Source organism: Argentina silus (genome assembly GCF_951799395.1).
Source record: "Argentina silus genome assembly, chromosome: 8".
Lineage (NCBI taxonomy): Eukaryota > Metazoa > Chordata > Actinopteri > Argentiniformes > Argentinidae > Argentina > Argentina silus.
The window spans coordinates 19,819,435-19,831,934 of NC_139662.1; the positions used below are offsets into that span (position 1 = coordinate 19,819,435).

The 12,500-nt window shown below is 45.3% G+C and overlaps 1 protein-coding gene across 1 annotated transcript in view; it reads left to right on the forward strand.

Annotated features, from left to right (window-relative positions):
• Positions 1-4,869: 4,869 nt before the first annotated feature.
• The window catches only part of LOC310808746 (cadherin-4-like), a gene marked incomplete at both ends in the record, with an annotated part of 253,217 nt that continues 245,586 nt past the window's right edge, over positions 4,870-12,500 (forward strand). Inside the window, 2 exons of the mRNA XM_083675811.1 lie at positions 4,870-4,926; positions 6,736-6,847. Coding sequence (XP_083531937.1) covers positions 4,870-4,926; positions 6,736-6,847 — 169 coding nt within the window. The remainder of the gene's footprint in view (positions 4,927-6,735; positions 6,848-12,500) is intronic.

Genomic DNA, 12,500 nt, shown 5'->3' on the forward strand with positions numbered 1-12,500 from the left:
TTAACAAATCATCTTGAAACTACAATTAAAACATGGCATCTGGACACTAGAGTAGAGCAGCAGTTTGCCGATCTAGCAGAGATCTACCATAGATCAACATATTTTTAATCATTCTATTAATGAAATGTTGGATGCCTTCAACAGTGAACTGGGTGTCATGCTTGACAGAGTCGCTCCTGAAAAGACAAAAAAAAAAGGTCTTGTAGCAAAGTGACGCCTTGGATGAACAAAAATGTTGGGGACCTAAAAGGATCCTGTAGGAAAGCTGAAAGAACATGGAGAAAAACTAAGCTACAGGTTCACCGTGACATTCTAAAAGAAAAAAATGCTACTTATAATAAAACAGTTATAAATGAGAGAAGGACCCACTTCTCTAAAATTATTACAGAGAATAATGGAAGCTCTAGGGTTTTGTTCATCCAGAATGCTGCCGCTCGTCTGGTGTTCAATCTCCCCAAATTCTCCCATGTTACTCCCCTCCTTCGCACACTTCACTGGCTCCCGGTAGCAGCTCGCATCAGATTCAAGACCCTGATACTCACCTACCGGGCGGCAAAGGGAACAGCCCCTCCCTACTTGCAAGCAATGGTCAGCCCCCAAACCCCTGCCCGATCACTCCGCTCTTCCACCTCAGCTGTGGATGCAGCAGCCGTGCTACTCGGTCACAGCTTTTCACTGTCCTGGCGCCCCGCTGGTGGGACGAGCTTCCCACTGCTGTCAGGACTGCAGAGTCACTACCGATCTTCCACCGTAGATTGAAGACCCATCTCTTCAGGCTACATCTTAACTGTCCCTCCTAAACACGTCTTCATCCCCACTACCCCCCTGTACAAGTTTCTCTACTGTAAATAAATTAATAATAATAAAGCAAGTAATTTTTCCTTCTTCTAGCATTGTGATTGCCAATAGATTACTTTTTCTTATGATGACTGATGAATAGATGATTCACTTACTTAGACAAATGTATTTGTCGTAAGTCGCTTTGGATAAAGGCGTCTGCTAAATGCCTTAAATGTAATTGTAAATCTTCTCCACCACTGATTGACTAGTAAATCCGACCCCCTTCGACACACTCAGTCAGGCATCTGCTTTGAAATGTGAAGAATTTGCAAGCTTCTTTAAAGACAAAGTCACCTCTGTAAGGGCGGCCATTGCTAATACAGCTAATACGTTTGGTGACACACCCAAAAACAGCCCCCCGAAATTGAGATGTTTTAGCAATATTACAATATCTGAACTCAGCAAAATTGTAACTCAGACCAACTCCTCACCATGTGCTCTGCATCCAGTCCCTAGTAAATTCCTTAAGAATGTATATGATAGTTTGGCACCCTCTATTCTTAAGATAATTAATACCTCATTGGAAACTAATATATTTCCTCAGCCTATAAGACTGCTGTAGTGAAACCTCTACTTAAAAAGTTGAATCTAGATAATACTATCCTGAGTAATTACAGGCCTATATCTAGCCTACCCTTCATGATCAAAGTACTTGAAAAAGTGGTTTTTAATCAACTTAATACCTTCCTCAATGAAAACAGTATCCTGGAGAAATTCCAATCAGGTTTTAAATCCAATCACAGCACAGAAACAGTCTTAGTCAAAATAGTAAATGATCTTAGACTTGCTACTGACTTACACCAAGTGTCAATCCATATTCTTTTAGATTTGAGAGCTGCAATCGACACCATTGATCATAACATTTTAATTCACCGCCTTGAGAAGTGGGTTGGTCTCTCTGATAGTGTTTTAAACTGGTTTCAAACCTACATTACTGGGAAAGACTTTTATGTTAGTCTAGGGGAACATGTGTCTGTAAAACAGGTCTGTAAAACTGGCCCCTTGCTATTTTCCCTATACAGTATATGCTTCCATTAGGTAACATCATTAGTCAACATAATGTTCATTTCCACAGCTACACATATGATACCCAACTATACATTTCTGTTGAGCCAACAAACCCAGACAGTCTTTGCTCCCTGACCGCCTGTTGGGCCTCCATAAATCAGTGGATGAGTGACAATTTTTTAAAACTGATTGAGGATGAAACAGCTACTTTTACTTTGACCAAAATCAAAGAGAGACACCCTTTTTAGTAAGCTCGGGAGCCTGGCTCACCAGACCAAATCACAAGTCTAGGTGTCATTTTAGATTCGGATTTAAGTTTTTAACCCCATATTAGTAAAGTAACCCAGACAGCTTTCTTCCACCTGAAAAACGTTGCCAAAGTACGGCCATTTTTAACACCCTCTAACCCTAACCCTAACCCTAACCCTAACCCTAACCCTAACCCTAACAGGATACTGAGAAACTAATTCATGCTTTTATCACTAGTAGATTAGACTACTGCAATGCACGTTTTACTAGTCTCCCAAAAAAATCTATAAAGAAATTGGAACTCACACAGAATTCTGCCGCTAGACTTTTAACTAAGACCAAGAAGAGAGAGCACATCACTCCTGTTTTAGCTGAACTGCACTTGCTCCCTGTTTCTTTTATAATTGATTTTAAGGTCCTTTTAATTACCTACAAAGCTCTTAATGGCATAGCACATTCATACATCTCTGACTTTTTAATATCCTATCAACCACAAAAAGCCCTTAGATCCTCCAATGCTGGTCTTTTAATCGTGCCCAACGTACTCCACAAACAAAGCGGTGAAGCTGCTTTTAGGTATTACGCACCAAATGGGCCCTGCCCATGTCTGTCAAACAGGCTCTGTGGACATTTAAAAAAAAAGAGCTTAAAACATACCTTTACTGGAAGGCTTTTAGCTAACCCAAAAGCTTGTGCTTTATCCCCTAAACACGTTAATTTAATTTATTTTATTCAATTTATTTCTACTAATTTGTTTTAATTTATTTTCATCAGTGCTGTTGTATTTATTTGTTCTTGCCATATTTATTTGTTCTTGTTTTAATGCTTCAAATGTGAGGAACTTTGAGCTGCAATTTATGTACGAAAGGTGCTATACAAATAAAGTTTTTAATTATTATTATAATTATTATTATTATTTAAGTACAGGCTCAGTGGTGGTCAATCACAGTGGACTGGCTTCCTGTCTAACTGTATTTACATACACAGACAAACAGAGCTGTCAATCAGGACATTTAAGAGGACCGAATCCAAACCACGCCACACAAACTATCAGGTATAAAAGGCCCAGTGACACGGGTGTCATAGCTCATCTCCAGCACCAAGGGATTTAGATGAGAGGGAGAGGTGGTAAAATGCCTGCGTGCCTCACAGAGGAAATTGGCTGAGCAGGGGTCCGCTGACGCAGACTCCTACTCCTTTTGATGGGATTAACCCATTGGCTCACAGGGCTGTACTTTTCAGATATGGAGAGCAACCTGCCAATCAAAGACAACAAAATGTTACATATCGTCAGTGGTCCACAGACCTGAGGCACGTACTGATTTCTGTGGCAGTGCCACCTTATGAAGATAGAGTCATGGATGGTGTCTCTGTGAAGACATGGTGAAGACAGACTGCTTGTGGATATGCAGAGACGGCCATGATATAAGGTACGTACTGAACTGCACGGACACACGGTGCCCTCATGCGTGTCATTGCAAAGTAGTGTGTTTTTTACAGAGCTAAGAGTCTGTATTCCTCACACAAACACACAGTCTCTCACAGACAGACAGACGGACAAGACAGACAGGCAGAGAGACAGACAGACAGACAGACAGACAGACAGGCAGGCAGGCAGGCAGGCAGGCACACATGTACACGCACGCACGCACGCACGTTTGCACACACACACACACACACACACACACACACGCACACACACACACACACACACACACACACACTCTCTCTCTCATGGATCATAGTGTAAGGATATTTTCTGAAAAACTGAACAATAGAGCCTAAATGTAGCTAACCCTTTACAGTATTTAGAAAGAGGGTAACTTTCAGAAACCATCAGACCAGTAGCTTTAAATGTGGCAATGTGGGATTCTAACAATTACAAAGCAGTCTCCCCACAACTTTGGGGCTGGGGAAATGTAATCACTTTCAAATTCATAGACAGAGCTGTGTATTCCGGTCACTGCAGAAGGTAGCGTCATGGTTAGCGTGGCCAGCTAGTAAATGGAAGGTTGCTGGTTTGATCCCGGGTGCCGACGGGAGGGAGTGAGCTGAATGTGACTCAGACTTAAGGGTCGCTGGCATCACATCTGAAATGTGCCATCCACTTTACCAAGGGGCAGGTAACCCCCAATTGTTCCAGAGGGGCTGCACTGCAGCTGACCCTCTCTGTGTATGCATGTATGCAAAAAACGATGTGTGAGTATCTTGTGAAGGGGGGGGGGGGGGGGGGGTATGCAAAGATAATTTACGTTGAGCAATTAATTGACAATACAAGTTGTAATGTACAGTGTTTGTTTACAATTACATTGTTCACAAACAATTAAGCTTCCATTTTGCGTTCTGATGGGGTAAGGCAATTGAGCTCAGCTCGTTTATAAATTGTATTATTCAATAATCAATGGCTACACTATTCATTTAAAAGTCAAAAGATGGATGTACTGTAGAAATCCCAGATTTCCCCTTTAACTACCTCCCCACTGTGTGTCTTTAAGTGGGATTCTCCGGCGCCGCGCTATAGGAGGGGTTGGGGAGAATGACGCTGGCTTGCGCTTTGGTGCTGAGCTGAGCAACGCTCTTCACCTGCAGATGAGAGAGCGAGGGAAGTCGGGACGGGCTTTCTACTTCTGAAGAGCTTACCACTGCAAGCGCGCAGCACAGGGGAACGTACGAGCAACCACAACGCGGGGAAATTATACATTTATCGGAGAGAAGAAACCCGAGCTGAGTCGCTTCTTCCACAGCTAGAGCAGCCGTCGCTCGCTTGCCACGATGAAAACTGGCTTCGTTCTGTTCCTGACAGCAGTCTTACAACTGGGCACGTTTTGGGTGAGATTTCACATTTATACTGTCACATTATTATGGAAGTGTTGCGCCTCTATGCTGCGGACAGGGTTGCGGAGCGGGGCCTCATAGTGACAGTGTGACAGTGACAATGTACAATGATGATCCCGAACTTCAATCGGGAGTGTTCACTACTCTATTTCTATAGTTCTCCGATAAGTGTGCTTTCCACTCTGAAGCGCAACGGTCGTCGTTCTGTCTTTATACCCCAACAAGTCATGCGCATTTTCTTAAAAATGTACCCCGACTGTACAACGAGATATACTATTCTGTGTTTAAGAACGCAGCGGTTACAGTGAAATGCAAACATGTATATATAGGCCTACAGTCTATTTTTACCGAGACTTCCATCAAATTCTGTCTTGATTGACGCGTTCTCGCAGATGATGGAGTGCGTATTCTGCGAGATACAGTACATAGTTTAAACCATTGCAGCTCTCTCCTTTTTAATTTCCTGGGTATTTAGCCTACACATTGCGCTAGAAATATTTTAAAGACCTATCAGAATTATTTTTCTAAACTACTGTCACATCGCCAGTGCACTGCCGCCTCACTCCGTGTTCTGGATAACGGACCAAAGCCTATTCGAACAGGAATGTTGAACCTATTTGAAAAATAATGTTGCATTTTTGGTGGTTTATTCAGTGTAATGCAAATTATTGTTTTCAATAAACTTATGTGGACGTTCTGCACCTAAATTGAAAAAAAAAAAACACAAAAAAAAACCCATTAGCCTGGAACTCAGCCCTCAAAAAAATAAATGTTCTATTCATTGTCCATCTCCACATGTAAAAGTTACACATTATGAACGAATGATTGATTGAGTACTCCCTCATTCCACACATTTATGCATTGGACACTCGGTGGGAGCGTGAGACATTATGCGCGTTCATCATAGTGCTCCGTACTACTCCGAATAAGCAGAGCTCAGCCGGGCTGTGTCTCCCCGCATGCTGTCAGCTATAAGCCCGGCACGGCGGCACATCCACTGCCCACAGCCTGGGTGTGGATTTGCGTGAAACCATTTGAACATTAGCCAGCGCACAGAGTGACAGGAGAGACACATGCAGTACAATATCGACTCGTTGATGGAAGTTTAGGCTGGCTTCAAACACACGCACGCACGCACGCACGCACGCACGCACGCACGCACGCACACACACACACACACACACACACACACACACACACACACACACACACACACAGAGGCTACATAATGTATACAGCATCATTTACAGTGTACCACTCAATGAGCCCTCATTAAATTCCTGTAGCCTTCTGGCAGTGTGAACATTCCCTGTTAGGAGTGAGAAAATTCTGTGGGATCCATGCTACTCCCCCAGCTTCCATTAACACGATCTCTTCAGTGGAAAGAAAGGCAGGCTGCTCCATGCAGCCCTCTGATTACACACTCCGGGCCCCATTCAACATGTTTCGGCCTACCGAGTCCTTGGGTTAGTTAAAAAACTACTCTTATTTTACTGAACTTTACATCTCATTCCAACGAGGCCTCATCGTCACCACCACAGACGTACTAAAAACATAAATGGATGATGAGGACAAGGTTGTCTGGATATTCATAATACTAGGAATGGCTTGTATATTTATTACTCATGAAAGCCAGGGAGTAGATAATTCATTAGCCTGTGGATGGAGTCATGAATAGATCCCCACTGCATAGCTGCTGAGGTGTGAGCAGCTTTCTATGGCTGGCAAGGCCACAGAGGGATGTGAATCAATGAAATCCATGTTTATAGATGTCTCACAATGTATTCTCTCCCTTTCTCATAGGGGACTAATGGAGAGCTTGCGTCCAAACCTCCCTGCCGACCCGGCTTTTCACAAAGTTTTTACTCCGTGCTCATTTCAAGGGATGTACTGCAAGGCCAGAACAAACCTAAAGGTATGGCCTTTAATCAGTCTCAGTTCTCTCCTTCTGTAGGAGAGACTCAAAGGAAAGTGTGTGCTTCACTGTTTAATGTTGGTGAAAGGAAATATCTATAATAGCATAGCTTCTTTTTATTGCTGTGACCCGTAAGGTTGACTCACTTTCAGAGGCAGACCATGCATCTGCTGTGAAATGAATGAGTCCTTCAGTGTGTGACATTACACAGCACATCAAGGTTCCTGCCAGTGTATGTGTGTGTGTGTGTGTGGGTGTCTGAGTGTGTGTGTGTCTGTGGGTGGGTGTGTCTGTGTCTGTGGGTGTGTGTGTGTGTGTGTGTGTGTGTGTGTGTGTGTGTGTGTCTGTGGTGTGTGTGTGTGTGTGTGTGTGTGTGTGTCTGTAGGTGTGTGTGTGTGTGTGTGTGTGTGTGTGTGTGTGTTTGGTGTGTGCTGTGTGCTGTGTGCTGTGTGTATTCTGTATAAGGATTTAAAGGTGCTTTCTTCTGATGAGAGGTAGAGTTCAATGTGCTGCCAGCAAAAAAGAACATACCATGCAGATAAGTGTGTGTGTGAGTGAGAGTGTGTGTGTGTGTGAGTGAGAGTGTGTGTGTGTGTGTGTGTGAGTGAGAGTGTGTGTGTGTGAGTGAGGGTGTGTGACTGCAGTATCACTCTTGCCTTGCCAGACTGCTTTTATGACCTGGAGCACAGATACTCCCACAAGCTCTCTCTGATCGCTTGCTGTTGCATAATACCGTACTTTTATTGACTCCGTTGGGAAAAGTTAATTAAGATGCACATGTCGTCATCATCCTCATCATCATCATCATCGTCATCAATGTTCACCTTTTTGTTTCGTGTGCCTTCTAGCCGTTGTGGCAATTGCTCTGTGAACCAACTTAGTTTGAGCTGCCGATAGTGCGGGAAATCGAATTGACATCCTGTGTGTAATCTGGCGGTGCTCCTGCCAATGTAGGCTAATTAGAATCCTGTATTGATCCCTATGGTTTTTCCTCGTAGCATAGCTAAGCTGTATTGTTTTGCACAATAGCTCTTTTGTGGGACGGTTGTATCTTCGACAGCTGCACTGTATCTCTCTCTCTCTCTCTCTCTCTCTCTCTCTCTCTCTGTCTCTCTCTCTCTCTGTCTCTCTCTCTGTCTCTCTCTCTCTGTCTCTCTCTCTCTCTGTCTCTCTCTCTCTCTCTCTCTCTCTGTCTCTCTCTCTCTCTCTCTCTCTCTCTCTCTCTGTCTCTCTGTCTCTCTCTCTGTCTCTCTCTCTCTCTCTGTCTCTCTCTCTCTCTCTCTCTCTCTCTCTCTCTCTCTCTCTCTCCTGTACTCATGAGATGTCTGGTGGTGCTACAGCTGTCTGTCGTCCATCACACAGTTGGTATCACAGATCAACAGATTCAAAGCAGTTGACATCGTCGTTCTGTGATAAGATAGAATAAGAAAGTTAGATGTGTGTATATTGGATTGCCAATTCATTGTCTCATGCTGTGCATCACAAGGCAGTTTAGCTGTCTCGCATGTTATGTCATTGTTGTTATGTCATTGTTGTTGTGTCATTGTTGTAATGTATGTGAGTAACATGTTATATGTATGTGAGTTACATGTTATATGTATGTGAGTTACATGTTATATGCGTGTGAGTGTGTGTTTGTGTCGGTGCCTTTCAGCATATTTCGTGTTTTGTTTTCAGTCATTAGTCTGAGATTGGGGTAGACAGAAATGCTAGACATTTTTTGGGAGTTTTCCTCCTGTGTTGGTCCAGTGTCAGTATTGGGCCTGGCTAAGAGGGTAAGGAGAGTGGCTTGTCGTGGGCTCCCTCTCTCTCTCTCTCTTTCTGTCTGTGGTAGTAAAGTCATCAGCCCAGCAGGGGGTGTCAACACAATCACAAACAATCAGGGAGTGAACCATCACTGCTTCACACCACCAACACTTTCATATAATACATGTTTACTCATCTGAGGCTTTAGGACGAGACGGTCGGTCCAGACGGCAGCAGGGATTCAGAATGTCACTTGCAATATTCCTCTCTTCTCGAAGTCTTTCTATAATTCGCGATATTACTCCATGCGCACACATGTAATATGAAATATGACCCTTTGACAGTTTCCGCACATCTTAAAAAGGCAGAGAAAGATGATATATGTATTCCCATAAGAAATATGCTGTAAAGATCAGTCAGTTCTGAAGTATTTTTTCAGTGTTTTTGACAGATCTTTTAAATCGGCAGTTAAGACGGAACCCAGACTAGTTTTTTTCCCCCTTTGAATGTATAGACATCTAATCCTCATAAGTCCTGAAAGAGGATAGGCAGTTATGGCTTTACTGGTCTGACATTTATTGCTTGTCCGTTGCTCTGTGTTATTTTAAAGGACACCACAGAAGTCACAAAGCCACATCCTTCAGGTCACACAGACACAGCTGCAGTATCGCCTCGATCTGTGTGTCTGAGCACGCAGCTGCAGTGGCCAGACACACACACGCACGCACGCACGCACGCACGCACGCACGCACGCACGCACGCACGCACGCGCGCACGCGCGCACGCACGCACACACATACACACACACACACACACACACAGACACGCACACACACACACAGTGTGATTTACAGGGCTCAGGCAGTTGATTTATCGTTGGTAAGGGTGTCACAGGGGGGAGGCAGGAAGCTCCTCTGGAAAGGCTTTAATAATAACATTGTTTAACCCAGAACAGTCAGACAGGAGAAGGAGTAATGACACACATGCATGCACACACACACACACACACACACACACACACACACACACACACACGCACACGCACATGCACACGCACACGCACACGTGCACACACACACTTACACATACACGTACACGTACACGTACACACACACACACACACACACACACACACACGTCACCCAGGAGAAGGAGTAATGGGACAGACAGATCTGGGGCCTGGGACGTACGTGATGGGGGGGATGACTGGGGCGGGAGTCACGGAGGGAGGGAAGGGGAGAGACCAGTGGAGGCTGTTGGAGGCAGAAATCCCTAAAACAACCCTAATACATGGAACGGCATGAGGAATGGTATCAAACTCCTGTGTTTGATACCATTCCTCATTCCATTCCATGCATTACAATAAGCCCGTCCTCCGGTTTTTACTGACCTCCACCAGCCTCCCCGTGGAAGAGACATGGTTAACAGGGTTAGAAGGGACGGGGGCGATGAACAGTGAGGGGATCAGAGTGATTGGGGGTTGGGTTGACATAGGAGGAGTCATCAGCATGGGCGTAAGGAGCAGGCTGAGGCACCGTTGTTTGGAGCATGGCCCTAGAAAGGTTGAATTCCGACATACTGCAAGTCACATGTACTGAATGTGATGTATCGTTTTAATAAGATGATCTTATGATCAGTGGGGAAGAAGGTGTTGACTCGGTGATAGGAGTTCAAGAGGTGCCTGGCTCTTGAAGAGTGATGACTGTTGGTGTAGCTCCATCAGGGAGTTCTTTTCACTTTTACTGTAGGTTAGGGACTTGAGGGAGTTAGTAAGGGCCAAGGGTCAAAGGTTAGAGGCCTGAGTTAACGTGGCAGTGTAACGGTTGGGTCTGAGGAGGGCTGAGGAGGAGGTGAGATCAGAGGTTTAGGGGATGAGGAGGGTGAGGAGGGTGAGTCCCCTCTGGCTTGTCAGGAGTTCAGTGGTGGGCAGATGGGGGGGGGGGTCCGGGACCCCTGCTCTCTCTCTCTCTCTCTCTCTCTCTCTCTGCTCTCTGCTGTGTCTGGCCTGCATTACAAGGCTCTGTGATATGACAGCAGCTTTATCACTGAGACACAGGAGGCCATTACAGTCACAGCTCCACCACACCTGGTTTACATCAGGAGGGCTTACACTATTTGACCAGCTCTGTTCTCACAGACAGGCAGCGTTGGTATTCAATCACCTCTAATACAAGAATCAGAAGTAGTTAGCTACAGACTTTTATGGAGAACATGGTGTATTTTCTATCACGGTAGAAGGTTTGAAATGGCGCTCACTAGATCGCTACTGTACCTTTTTCTTTTCTTTGTTGAGTGTTTTGTATTCATCTGTGCTGCCTGTCATAGTGTTGGATGCTACTAACAGTGTTTTGGACCCAGGCCAGATTCTCACAGAGAAACAGTTCCAGCCAGCCAGCCAGCCAGCCAGCCAGCCAGCCAGCCAGCCAGACAACGTAACCTCATCCTATATGTCCCTTTGTCCCTGGGCTGCTCCTATTACTGGTAATGAGCCCACTGGGTTTCAGCCCACTGGGCCAGACCAGACAAGGCCGACCTTGGACTTTGTTTGGGTTACTGGTGGATTTGGGCATCCCTCAGTTTTGTGTGGGTATGTGAATGTGTGTGTGTTGTGTGTGTGTGTGTGTGTGTGTGTGTGTGTGTCTCTGTGTGTGTGTGTGAATGTATGTGTTGTGTGTGTCTTTGTGTGTGTGTGTGGGTGTGAATGTGTGTGTCTTTATGTGTGTGTGTGTGTGTGTGTGTGAATGTGTGTGTGTGTGTGTGTGTGTGAATGTGTGTGTGTGTGTGTGTGTGTGAATGTGTGTGTTGTGTGTGTGTGCATGTGTGTGTTGTGTGTGTCTTAATGTGTGTGTGTGTGTGTGCGTGTGTGTATGTGTGGGGGCGTGTGTCTGCACTCCATTGTGTTCTTCTTATTGTAACACCCTCTCACTATAAAGCCCAGTTTTGTGAAACCCTGGCTGTGCAGCCCATCTGCCAGCCTGAATATGCCTAATGAATATGTGAATGTCTCTTTCCTCTCCTGCCTCCTCCTGCACCTCCCTGGCCAGTCTCTGGCTCCAGGCCTGCAGGAGAGATAGACACTCTCAGTTATCCTTCACACCCCCACGGGGGGGAAGGAGGCCACAGGAGTGCCCAAGCCAGGGGACACATCCTGGGATTGAGGTCAGGAGCAGGCAGCCTGTCTGTCGGTGTCCATTGGAGGGAACTGTTTCATCTAGCCAGACTCAGAGCCGTGACAGCATAAGGGCACTAGATATCATGCATATACTCATGCAATACAAACACTCAGACGTGCACACATGCACATCAAGTCGTAAGTCTCTCTAGATAATGCATTTTTAGGTACACACTCGAACACACATACAACACATACACATAACCACAAGTGCACATTATTCCCTTTCATCTTTCAGGTTACACACAGGCCCTGTTTATTGCATAGTGTGTTTGTGTCACGACTCTCTCTCTCTATCCCCTCCTAAGGCTGTAGAGGGACTCTTAGTGAGACTCATCTGATTTGGGTTTGGGGTTTAGTCAGGGTTTAGATCTCTCCTCTCTCCTCCATCGGCTGTCTCTCACCCCTTCACCTCAACTGCTCCCTCATATTCTTAGAATATTCCGGGGGCCCGCTGCCCATCGTGGGGTTAAATCATCCGCTCGGCCCCAGGCCGGAGAGACGGGAGAGAGGGCTTTGCATTCTGAATAAAACAAATTGATTTGAGCTGCAGTTTTCTCCAGGATAATAGCTCCTAAACTCCCTGTCAGGACGCATTGGGAAAAACCCGGTGACACGTCTCTCTCTCCTCACTTCTCTCCTGAAGGCTTGCCGGCGAGAGGCTTCCATGGCTCTGTCTCCTAGTGCCGTGTAAACATATAACATGCGTGAAGAGCATCACACGCTTCAAGGGAA